The sequence below is a fragment of the Sesamum indicum genome, linkage group LG6 (genome assembly GCF_026168435.1).
Source record: "Sesamum indicum cultivar Baizhima isolate 11 linkage group LG6, ASM2616843v1, whole genome shotgun sequence".
Lineage (NCBI taxonomy): Eukaryota > Viridiplantae > Streptophyta > Magnoliopsida > Lamiales > Pedaliaceae > Sesamum > Sesamum indicum.
Window position 1 is genome coordinate 16,759,607 of NC_142662.1, and position 11,641 is coordinate 16,771,247.

Here is an 11,641-nt window from a genome sequence, read left to right on the forward strand (position 1 = left end):
ACATGGTATCAGCGCCTTCATTTGAATGTCTCTGTATACACGTTTTCTTTCTGCCATTTGAAGGTCCCTGCTACGTTATTTTGAATGGCTGGAATGTTGGCGACGGCAGAGATGCGGGGAAACCCGTTATCGGAGAAATTGCAACTTAATGGATCTGACCATCCCGGGATGGTTTTGGTGAGTGCACCCCTGACCGGCAACAACTACCTGAATTAGAGCTTCGGGATCAAGAGAGCTCTGCGTGCCAAGATGAAGTTGGGATTTATCGACGGCACTTCCATCAAACCAAATACTGATGACCCATTTTCTGAACAATGGATTAGAATGGACAGCATGATGACCACATGGATCCTCAATTCCATCTCCAAAAACATTGTGGAGCCTTTTACGTACACAAAATCATCCACGAGTCTTTGGTTAGATCTCGAGCAACGATATGGCGAATGCAATGGACCACAATTGTACCAACTGCAGCGATAGATTTGCTCTATAACACAAGGTACCTCCTCCCTATCTACATATTTTACCAACATGAAGCGCCTGTAGGATGAGATGGGCGAGCTGAAGCCGTTGCCACAGTGCACCTGCAACGGGTGCACCTGTGGGGCTTGGGGGGCCGTGGCTGAAATAGCAACCTTCATTCAACTCATGCAGTTTCTTATGGGACTAAATGAGGCGTTCGACGGGGTGAGACAATGGACCCTGTACCCTCTATTAGCAAAGCGTACTCCATGATACAAAGTGTGGAAAAGCAAAAGCGTGTTTAGATGGAGCTCGCAGAAGGTGGTGAGAACGTGGCATTGCATGTCAAGTGAGGCCTGCGACCTGACAAAAGGCGATATATTCCGCAAGACAAGCGAACCCAACACTGCTCACACTATGAAAAAACAAGACATAATAGGGAGACCTGTTTTAAACTTCATAGAACGCCTGAATGGTACAAGTAACTGGTGGATAAACGCAGAAGAGATACAGGCATCGCGCGTGGGTTCGCAGCGGAAGTAGCAACCCGAAAGGAGACATTGTCGCGACCTGATGTTAAGGAGGAACTGCTGCAGGATCTTCTTAAGCTTATGCGAACTGACATGCAGTCTGGAGATCTAGATGGGGGAGGTCGCACCGAAGGAGGAGGTCACTCTGATGAGTTCGCAGGTATAGATATTGCCCTTATGAGTTCTGGAGCTAACTTTTTAAATTCTTGGATTGTAGATACGGGAGCGAGTAATCATATGTGCGGTAACTTTTGTCCCCTTGAAAATCTAACCCCTATCTCCCATCCCACTCAAATACATCTTCTGGATAGTTTCACCAAGCAAGTTACTCATTCCGGGACCATCACATTAGACAAAAATTTCACTCTCACCATTGTGTTGCTGGTGCCTTCCTTTAAATTTAACTTGCTTTCTATGCCTAAGATATGCTCTTCACTACCTATATTGGTCGTTTTTCACGCCTCTTGTTGTGTTTTTCAGGACCAGAGGACTAAAAGGACCATTGCTGTGGGAAACCGGGTCGGGAATCTTTATTTTCTAGATGATTCTTCCTTTAGTTCTCTTGTGATTAGTTCTTGTCATTCAGCTAGCATTTGTAACACGTCGCTATGGCATAGAAGACTTGGCCATCCTTCATCCAATGTACTTAAGCACATCCAATCTATTAAAATTGATGTTTCTTCTATCAATGATCAATGTGATATTTGCCCTATGGCTAAACAGCATCGTCTGTCCTTTAACCTTAGTACTACTTCCTCTGCTAGTATTTTTGAACTCTTGCACACAGATCTCTGGGGACCTAACTCCCTTGGCTCGCTAACCGGGTATCATTACTTCCTTACTGTCGTAGACGACTATAGTCGTGCGACCTGGACCTTCTTGCTCAAGTATAAGTCCCAAGTCCCTCAAACACTGACCAACTTTCTAAATATAATCAAAGTTCACTTTCATACTTTTGTGAAATATATTCGATCAGACAATGGATCAGAATTTATTAACAACCAATGTAGTTCGTTGTTTAACTCTCTTGGAATTATACACCAGACTTCATGTCCGTACACTCCTCCACAAAATGGGATCGCAAAACGTAAACATAAGCATCTCTTAGAGATAGCTAGGGCTCTTCTTTTCCAATCACACTTGCTCACTCATTTTTGGGGGGAAGCCATTCTCACAGCGACCTACCTCATCAATAGGCTACCCACTTCTATCCTTGACTGGAAGTGTCCTTATGAGATCCTCTATCATAAGCGACCCGACCTCACATAACTCTGCACATTCGGTTGTTTGTGTTTCGCAACCAACACTTTGCTTCACAAGAAAAAATTCGATAAATTTGCCACAAAATGCATCTTTCTTGGCTACTGCCAAACCAAAAAGGCCTACAAAGTCTACGATCTCGAATCCCATCACCTCTTTACCTCTAGGGACGTGGTATTTCACGAACACATCTTCCCTTACTCCAACCTTACCTCGCCTTCTGATCCCATCGCCCTACCACTACCTGCAGATGACTCAGATCCTCCTACTTTCTTAGGCAACCTAGCGACCCCTCCTACTCCCTCGAGCGATCTAGCGACCCCTCCTACACCAACCACGATCACTCCCTCTACTCTTGATCCAGTGCCAAGTTCTTCCATTACTGTTCCACTTCGTAGATCTCAGCGACCTCGCTATAGACCTTCCTGGCTATCTAATTACGACTGCAACTGCACCCTCACTTCTCCTTCCTATAGCTCAGCATCGTACTCCACTGCACATTCTAGATTTGTCGCTCACTTATTTGTATTATAGGAATCTAACAGTTATTTGCAAGCTTGTAAAGACAGGAATTGGGTGGAGTCCATGTCTAAGGAGTTGGAGGCACTGGCTGCGAACAAAACTTGGATCTTGACGAACTTGCCATCTGGAAAGTGTACCATCGATTCGCGATGGGTCTATAAGCTGAAGCTTCATCCTGATGGGATCATTGATCGCTACAAGGCTCGTCTGGTGGCGAAAGGTTATACTCAAATCAAGGGGGTGGACTACTTTGATTCGTTCTCCCCAGTCGCTAAGGCTACTACTGTACGAATCTTCCTTGCACTAGCAGCCTCCAATTCATGGCCCTTGGCGCAACTGGACATCAACAATGCATTCCTCCATGGTTTTCTGGAGGAGGATGTTTATATGGATCCCCCTGAATGTCTCCTTGGTATTCCCGCTGGACACGTTTGCAAGTTATAGAGATTGCTTTACGGGCTCAAACAGGCCTACAGATAATGGAAGTTGGAGCTTACCTATCAGTTGCTGGCTTTTGGTTTCAAACAATCGAGCTATGAATATTGTCTCTTCATCAAGCAGACCTCAAGCGAGCTCACTACCTTATTGGTCTATGTTGATGACATTCTCCTCATTGGGTCATCTCCTTCTACTCTGGATTCTGTTAAGACTTATCTTGATCATCTATTTACCATTAAAGACCTCGGACCGACTAAATACTTTCTCGGGCTCGAACTCGGTTGATCTCCTTATAGCCTACAGATCACCCAGAGTAAATACTTGCAGGACATTCTGGCTGATACCTCAATGCTTGATGCCAGACCTGTTTCTACCCCGTTATCACCAGGTCTCAAATTAGAATGGGATGACGGCTCTCCACTTGATAATCTAGATCATTTTCGGCGGCTTGTGGGTCACCTCTTGTATCTTGGTTTTTCACGACCTTACATCTCTTTTGTTGTCCAACAGCTCAGTCAATTTCTCCAGGCACCTCACTCCTCTCATTGGGATGCAACCCTTCATGTGCTTCATTATCTGAAGGGGTCGCCGTCCACTGGCCTCTTCTTTCCCTCCACTACCTCCCAGACTCTAAGCGCTTACTCTGATGCGAGCTGGCCTTTTACCCTGACTTTCAACGACCAATTACCAGATTTTCTGTGTTTCTTGAATCATCACTCATCTCCTGAAAGACTAAGAAACAAGCCACCATCTCACGTTCATCAGCTGAAGCTGAGTATCGCAGTATGGCTTCTACTGTTTGCCAGCTCCTCTAGATCTCCTATGTGTTGCGCGACCTCCATGTCTCCATTCTGCTACCCATTCCCTTCTGCTGCGACAACAATGCTGCCATCCACATCACCGCCAACCCCATTTTTCACAAGCGCACCAAACACCTCGACATCAGCTGCCACATTGTTAGAGATCAATTCAAACTTGGTTTCATCTCTCTTTCTCACATTCGTGGATCCGATCAGGCCACTGATCTTTTCACAAAGTCCATTTCTGCTGCTGACTTCGGACGTTTCCTTTGCAAGCTAGGCTTCGCTTCTTCGCGTCCATCTTGAGGGGGGGGGGGCTATGAAGAATATGCAAGTCCTCGAGGTCGCTAGCTCGAACTAAAGATTGTTGTCTCTCACCAGGTTGCATCACTATCCCACCAGATCATCACTCGCGACCTCTTTTCTCATAAGGTCGCTAGCGACCTCTATTCACTTGTGTATTTTCTATTGTACAGTTTGTTTGTTTGTTTGTTGCACGGTTTGTTATTTAGTTTCTTGTGGATATGGTTAGTTAGCAGATTCTCTTTTAGTCTTTTATATATAAGGCTGATTGTACATCATTTCCGGTTGGCTTGATAATATATGAAAGTTTATACTTTCTTCTCCACATCCTCTACAATGGAGTTGGGTTTTGCTCTCTTTAATTTGATAGTTTTACAATATCCGTCACAAAAGTTGTTTGGTGATTGAATAATAGTTGAAATAATTTTGCAACAAAATTTCATTGCAACATTTGAAATTGATATCTTTTTTTTGGTTTTGCAACATCTTTTGTGACGCTTATCATCGCAAACATGTCAGCATTTTTAGGTGATAAATTTCAGTCACAAAAACCCAAACTTCATTACAAATATAAAACGCATTTTGTCTCGGCATGTTTGAAACGGGATTTATGACATTTGTTGTGTCGCATTTTGCTAGACATGTTGCCGTGGTTATTTTTTAAATGGGTTTTATTGTATCTTTTGTGTCACGTATTATGACAACTTTTGCATCGGGATTTTGTTTTTCAAAAATTTTCTTGTGCATAAAATGTTACAAAATCTCCTGTAGAAAATCTGTTACAAACTATATATATTTTTTAAAAAAATTAATTTTATTTTATTTCTTATTAAATTGAGTTATTTTAATTTATTCATTTTAAATTAAATTAATTTTATGTATTTAATATATTTTATTTTTTAATTGATTTATTTGAAAATTAAATGCGATAATTATAATTAATATATTTTATTATAATAATTTTTTAATTTTGAATTTATATTTTTTTAAATTCTATTAATTAAAATATTAAATAAATTGGAACGTAGTTAAATATTAAAAGAAAAAGTAATATATACTAATTAAAAATAGTACTGAAATACAATTCAAAATCTTCCTAGAAGAGAATTGTGCTTGAGAACATTCATATGATTCACGTCAACCAAAATGCACCAAATGTTGGTATCTATCAATGATCCAACTAAACTTTTTTAATGCATAAGGCTCACGTCATTGTAGCAGCAAGATGCACAATTTAATCCCGTGTTTTATTTTAAAAATTTTTATTTACTGTCTTTTAGTGTCAGTGTCATGGACCTATACGGAACTTTCATTTCTAGTAACCATTCATTAATAAAAATTTGAAATCCAATTATTGTTAATAATTTCTAAAATCTAATGATTCTCACTACTAAACCCAAAATCAAAAAAAAAGAAAATTCGTTTATCATTTAACATAGAGGAAATAAATGGCAAGACAGACTAAAAGAGGTCATTTACCGAACAAGTTAACGGTGTCAAAGTTTATTGATGGAATAATCACGTATACTACATTTCGAAATTCAAAGGGAGGTGTTTAGACTAGTATTGTTACTTTGTACAAGTGTTCTTCACCAATCAAATACATCAAAAGGAATGGAAGTTTATCATAGTCATTGAAAGAGTGATAAAAATTTTGAAGTAGTCTTGTTAAACACTAGAGAAAGATTTAATTTTACATGCCATGAGGGACACAATTTGACATCATCCAATCAACCAACCTGCACTTCAATTGGAACAACAGCCGGAATTTTGGTTAACAGGTTGTCCTCTAATCTGTACAGATGGAGGTCGAGCGTTATTCATGGCTGGCTGACTTGCCATCCTGATAGCAAATAGCAGAAGCCAGAAGGTATCAGTACATCAAGAAATGTCATAAAAAATTCACTGTCAACAAGCCCAAGATTGCTTCAAAAGTATGTCAAGATGCGGAACCAAGTTTTGAAGTGCATAACTTATAGAAAATGTTAATATCTACCTATTCTTTATAGAGGCAGACATAGCCATGAAAGCCTGCTCCACATTAGTAGCGTTTTTTGCACTCGTTTCCATGAAAGGTATTCCAATTTCATCAGCATATGCCTAAAATCGAACAAAAGCATCACTAAAACTATACTGGAAGCTTATTAAAATTTGTTGTCTTTTATGAAATTAACTACAATAGATTGGTGTACTTACAGATTATCCAACATTTATCAGAAGAAAGGAGCACCATTAGTACAAATCGAAAATTTTTGCTAACAAAGTGCGTCGATCATTTTACCTTTGCTGCCTCAGTGGACACAACTTTCTGTGCCGTGAGATCACACTTGTTTCCAACGAGAAGCTTGTTAACATTGTCACTTGCATATCGTTCAATTTCATTCAACCATTGCTTGACGTTGTTAAAACTCTCTTGATCAGTCACGTCATAGACTACCTGATATAAATGCCACTAGGATGAGGCTAGTTCATCCCATGCAAGGATCCACATTGGAGTAAACACAACACTTACAATGATGCCATGAGCCCCACGATAGTAGCTGCTTGTAATTGTCCTAAATCGTTCTTGACCGGCTGTATCCCACTTGACATACCAAAGGAAAAATCGTTAGTCTCTACACATAAATATTGCTCAAGAACAAAATTCTCCCTATTAGAAATGTTACTTAAGAATGGATCTCATAGCCAACATAAACAACTGCACAAAGGGAAATTCAAATACTTACAATTTGTAGCTTAATTGTTTTTCCATCCTGCTCCACTGTGCGAATTTTCTACTTATTTAAGCATGAAAAGTAAGTATCATGATTGTAACTCCTTAAATTTTAGGCTAATGAAGGAGAAAAATAAAATAGATCACTTACAAAGTCTACACCAATGGTACTAATATAACTCTCAAGATACGAATCATCCTGAATAAAAATAATATGATGGTCAAAAAAAGTAAATATAGATTACTGCTATGTGAAATACTAATGAATTATGTTATTATTCATAAGTACGAACAATTTAATGAGGAACACTACCTAGTAATGAGTTGTCAATGGTCTGATTTGGTAAAAATAAATAACACGTCCTTAAGATGAACTAAGAACTTACAGCAAACCTCAAAAGAAGGCATGATTTGCCAACACCAGAATCTCCAATAAGCAAAAGCTTAAAAAGGTAGTCGCTGTATCAAAAGGAGAAAAACAAAACATAAATATTAATGAAGTTTTATGATAAAACGAATAAGATCATTCACATGGACATAAAAGACGAAATTTAGGTTTTCCTCCCGTATTGTTGGAGAAAAAGAAAATTATAGGAAACATTGGCGGTTACATAATATCAAACATGATAAGAAAAAAAAACAAAAAAAAAGGGATCATCATACTTACACCACCTAATCGATGATCTGTTTACACAAACTACCTCTACCTTTTGGATAATTACAAAACCACCCCTAACAACCAGGGATAGTTTGTGTATTTATGTCGACGTTTTTGGAGAGTGTATGTGTAATGTTTCAAAAAGTAGGGTTGGTTTATGTAAATAATATTGATGTTTATGATGGGTGTATGTATAATTATCCAAAAGACAAGAATTATTTGCGTAAACATACCATATGTCATGGGATGTAAAGTGTAACCCTCCCAAAATAAAACATGAAAAAGTATAACATCAATCCAATTGTAAAATGAGCACACAACATCTATCATGTGAACGTGCAATGAAATTCACCAGTAAAAATTATGCGACTCAGTAGTGGGGGAAGAAGGAGGTGACTGAAAATGGTCCAATGCATTTGAGCTTCCACATCCACATGCTCCTTTGCAGAATTAAGAGTGAAGGATGAACTTCACTACTATTTGGGTAGACACATTTACCATACCAAGCTATTAACACAGTAATTAGCTCATCTAAGGAATTTATAACAAAACTTAGGCAGGTTTTTTTTACTAGCTAGTACTTCACATGAAAAGATTAGCCAGAAACATGCACTGTGTTCGGTTTTATGTTTGGGCATTTTTCAAGACAAGATAAAACGCGCACAATGTTTGTTGTATTTTTTACACTTTATTTGTATATTTTTTTTATTTTCCAACTTTCTATATAATATATATATACACTTATATATAATATAAAAGAGACATATTTGACAATAAATAGTGATGTTTGTCTCTCAAAAATACAACAGGCAAACATACAATATTTATATATAAAAATATATAAAAGATATATGATTTGACAATGAACAATAATTTTTTTCTTCCAAATCCCAATATCAAACCTACACCACTTATTTTAAAATATTTTAAATTACCTCAAAACACAAATCCAAACATAGCATCTATCTCCAACACACACTTATTTATCTCTATTTTTCTCTCTATCTCCAAAACACCAAAACAAAACATTCAAAATAGAAATCCAAACACTATGATAAGGTCCTAACGGACAAAAATTCTAGAAAACTTATTTCATTTGACATTAACCTTTTCAATATAAACATAATTAAATACCAAACCAGAATGCTTTTTGTATTAGCATAATATTTCATCAATTTAACTTGATAAAGAAACAAATAACTATAATTCAACAGCGCGAAAAGTATCATCACAAACAGAAGTAAATTTCTTTAAAGAAGCAATATAATTAAGGTTCCACAAATCATTAACCATATTAAATGAAATTTCTTTAAAGATGCAGTATAAGGAAGAAATGCAATTTACCCCTCATGATATGAGAAATGAACAAAAATTCCCATGAAAAAATAAATAAATTTTCCTCTTATTTTAAAAAATGAAGTAAATTACCCCCCTATTTTGAAAAATAAAACAAAGAACACACAGATAATTTGCTAATTCTTTTTTTACAAGAATTTTTTTTATCAATTCACACATCACATGTGGTTAAATTATACTTAACCCTTTTAGCAAAACACACATGTGATAAACAATAACTATTATAAGTCGACCACCCGTCTCAGTCAGTTGGCTACCTCGATCTCAATGGATTTGTTCATTCGAAAGCTATAATTGATTAATTACATTTGCTAAAAGGATCATCAGTTCCTCATGTAATTCACATAGATTATAATCGCACGAACAAAAGAAACTAATTTGTCAACAAATTATAAATCAAAGATCTAATTAATCAAATAACCAACACCAAATAACAAGTATGAAATTTCATCTAGAAACCCCAGCACACAGATTGTACACCATGTGAAATTGAAAGGTCGAACTAAAATCATACATCCAAAGCATTCAAGACAAAGAGGAAGAGCTTACTACTCCGGATTCATGGCCGGCACAAAACTCGAAAGGCGATGAAAAACACAGGCTGAATGCGCAGTTATTGAGGAAAAACTCAATTTCTCAATGATGATTTGACAACGAACTTTTACGCAGAGAGAGAGAGAGAGAGAGATGGCGTTGAAACTTGAGAACGAGGGATTATTCCTTATTTATTTTTATATTAAATAGATGAAGAAGAAAAGTTGTTAAAGAGGAAGAGAAAGACACCCAAAATATCGGAACTGGAAGAGGTGGGGCTGATGATGTGGCAACCAAAGCAGTGCTTGATGTGATGTGTGTCCCCCACTTGGTTGTCCATCTACTTATATCAATTTTTCTTTCTTTTTTTGTCATAAATTACGTAAGGATTAATGGAAAAAAAATGCAAGTTACCTCCATGTGATATTGTAAATGTGCAAATTACTTTTATATAAAAAAAAATTAATAATTTACCACTCTGTGTTTTGAAAAATACAACAATATATCCTCTTGTGTTATGAATAAAATTGCTTATTATGTATAATTATATGTTTGATTTATTAGATTTTGGTACTAATATTGGGCTCCGTCTTATGATTTTAATTTATGGAATAATATATCCCAATTAATAATGGATTCTATTGATTAGTCTAAGTTAGGATTAATTTTTTTTCTTATATTTTCTTCTACTTAAAATTGACATAATTTTCATTAGATTCACTCATTATTAATTTGGCTTATTTGCTTTCATTTCTTTATGAAAATCACTTTTTTCACTTTGATTTTTTCCTTACTTGTGATTTAGGGTAAACATCGATTTTGGTCCTTCCAACTATGCTACTTATCCAAATTTAGTCCTTTATGTTTCTTCCTTATTAGACTCAGTTTTTCAAGTTTATAAATTTCATCATTTTTTGTCCCTTTAGTTATCTAACCGTCAGTCTTAACGAATTTGTGTGGAGAAAAAATAAGAATACATGAATTTGAATTAATTTAATTATTAAATTAATCAAGCCCGATACGATTTTTAAGCTAGCCCTAGCCTTAGCCCACCTTGGACTTGGTCAAGAGTCCTAGGTGAGTGAGTGGTGAAGAAGGGAAGTTTCAAGTAAGTTGCAAAGTGTTGGTCGAGTAGGACTCCTTGGGGCTCCTACAGCTGTGTGTGTGAGTAACTCTCTCTCATGCTCTTCTCTATGCTCTGAAAAATGTCCCTTTCCTTTTTTCTCTCTAATGGGATCAAGCTTTGTTTATTTTTGAAACCGTTTCAAGTAAATAAACGTAGAAATCTGGATTTACTAATTGATAGTAAGTTCCAAATTTATTTCTTCTTAAATCAGAAAGGCTTTGTATCATAGGGTTCTGTAGAAGAATGCAGTCCCTTTCATTTGTGTGGTGTAGACGAAGTAGACGGATGCTATTTTACATCCCACGTGGAGAACAAAAAGAGAAAGAAATAATGCAGGTTGCTAGATTTTGAAAAACTAGAAAAAGGTAATTTTCTTATTTAGATTCGTCTCGCTTGTTCCAAGTAACTAGTCACATTATTATTATTATTCAAATTAAAGTGTTGAATGCCCCGAGAATAAGGGATTCAATTCCTTATTTGCATGTTGTTTAAATTTTATTTTATGCTTATGTTGCATTCAATGCATTTTCGGGGCCATACCAGACTTTTCAATCAGGATTGACCTAATTCTCGTATACCAATAAAGTATTGAAAAGTTCGAGATGGAGAGTTCGAAACGGGATTTCCTTCTCATGAGGTATGGGGTGAAGCTCTCCAAGAACTAGTCTCCTAAGATTGCTGAGGTGATCACTAGAATCTCAATTCAGTTATGAATTTAAACTCAATAGAAAGGTAGTTGCTTCGAGGAGCTCCAAGTAAGACACTACAACTAACTCACTATTGATGCTGAATCATAATTGCTTTGGAACCTGTTAAGGAGGCAGTTTGGATGAACTACTATATCCAAGAGTTGCCTGTGATGTCGAGCTCGTTGTTGTATATTGTGATAACAATTGAGTAATTATGCAAGCAAAGAAATCAAGATCTCATCATAAGACC

The 11,641-nt window shown here is 36.8% G+C and overlaps 1 protein-coding gene across 1 annotated transcript; it reads right to left on the reverse strand.

Annotated features, from left to right (window-relative positions):
• Positions 1 to 5,789: 5,789 nt before the first annotated feature.
• Positions 5,790 to 9,861, reverse strand: RAB1C (RAB GTPase homolog 1C). Its single transcript, XM_011082972.3, has 8 exons — positions 9,592 to 9,861; positions 7,415 to 7,487; positions 7,180 to 7,227; positions 7,042 to 7,089; positions 6,828 to 6,899; positions 6,597 to 6,752; positions 6,312 to 6,415; positions 5,790 to 6,158 (listed from the first exon to the last, which is right to left on the reverse strand). The coding sequence occupies exons 1-8, from the start codon at positions 9,603 to 9,605 to the stop codon at positions 6,062 to 6,064; spliced, it is 612 nt and encodes a 203-aa protein (XP_011081274.1). The 5' UTR covers positions 9,606 to 9,861; the 3' UTR covers positions 5,790 to 6,061.
• Positions 9,862 to 11,641: the final 1,780 nt, after the last annotated feature.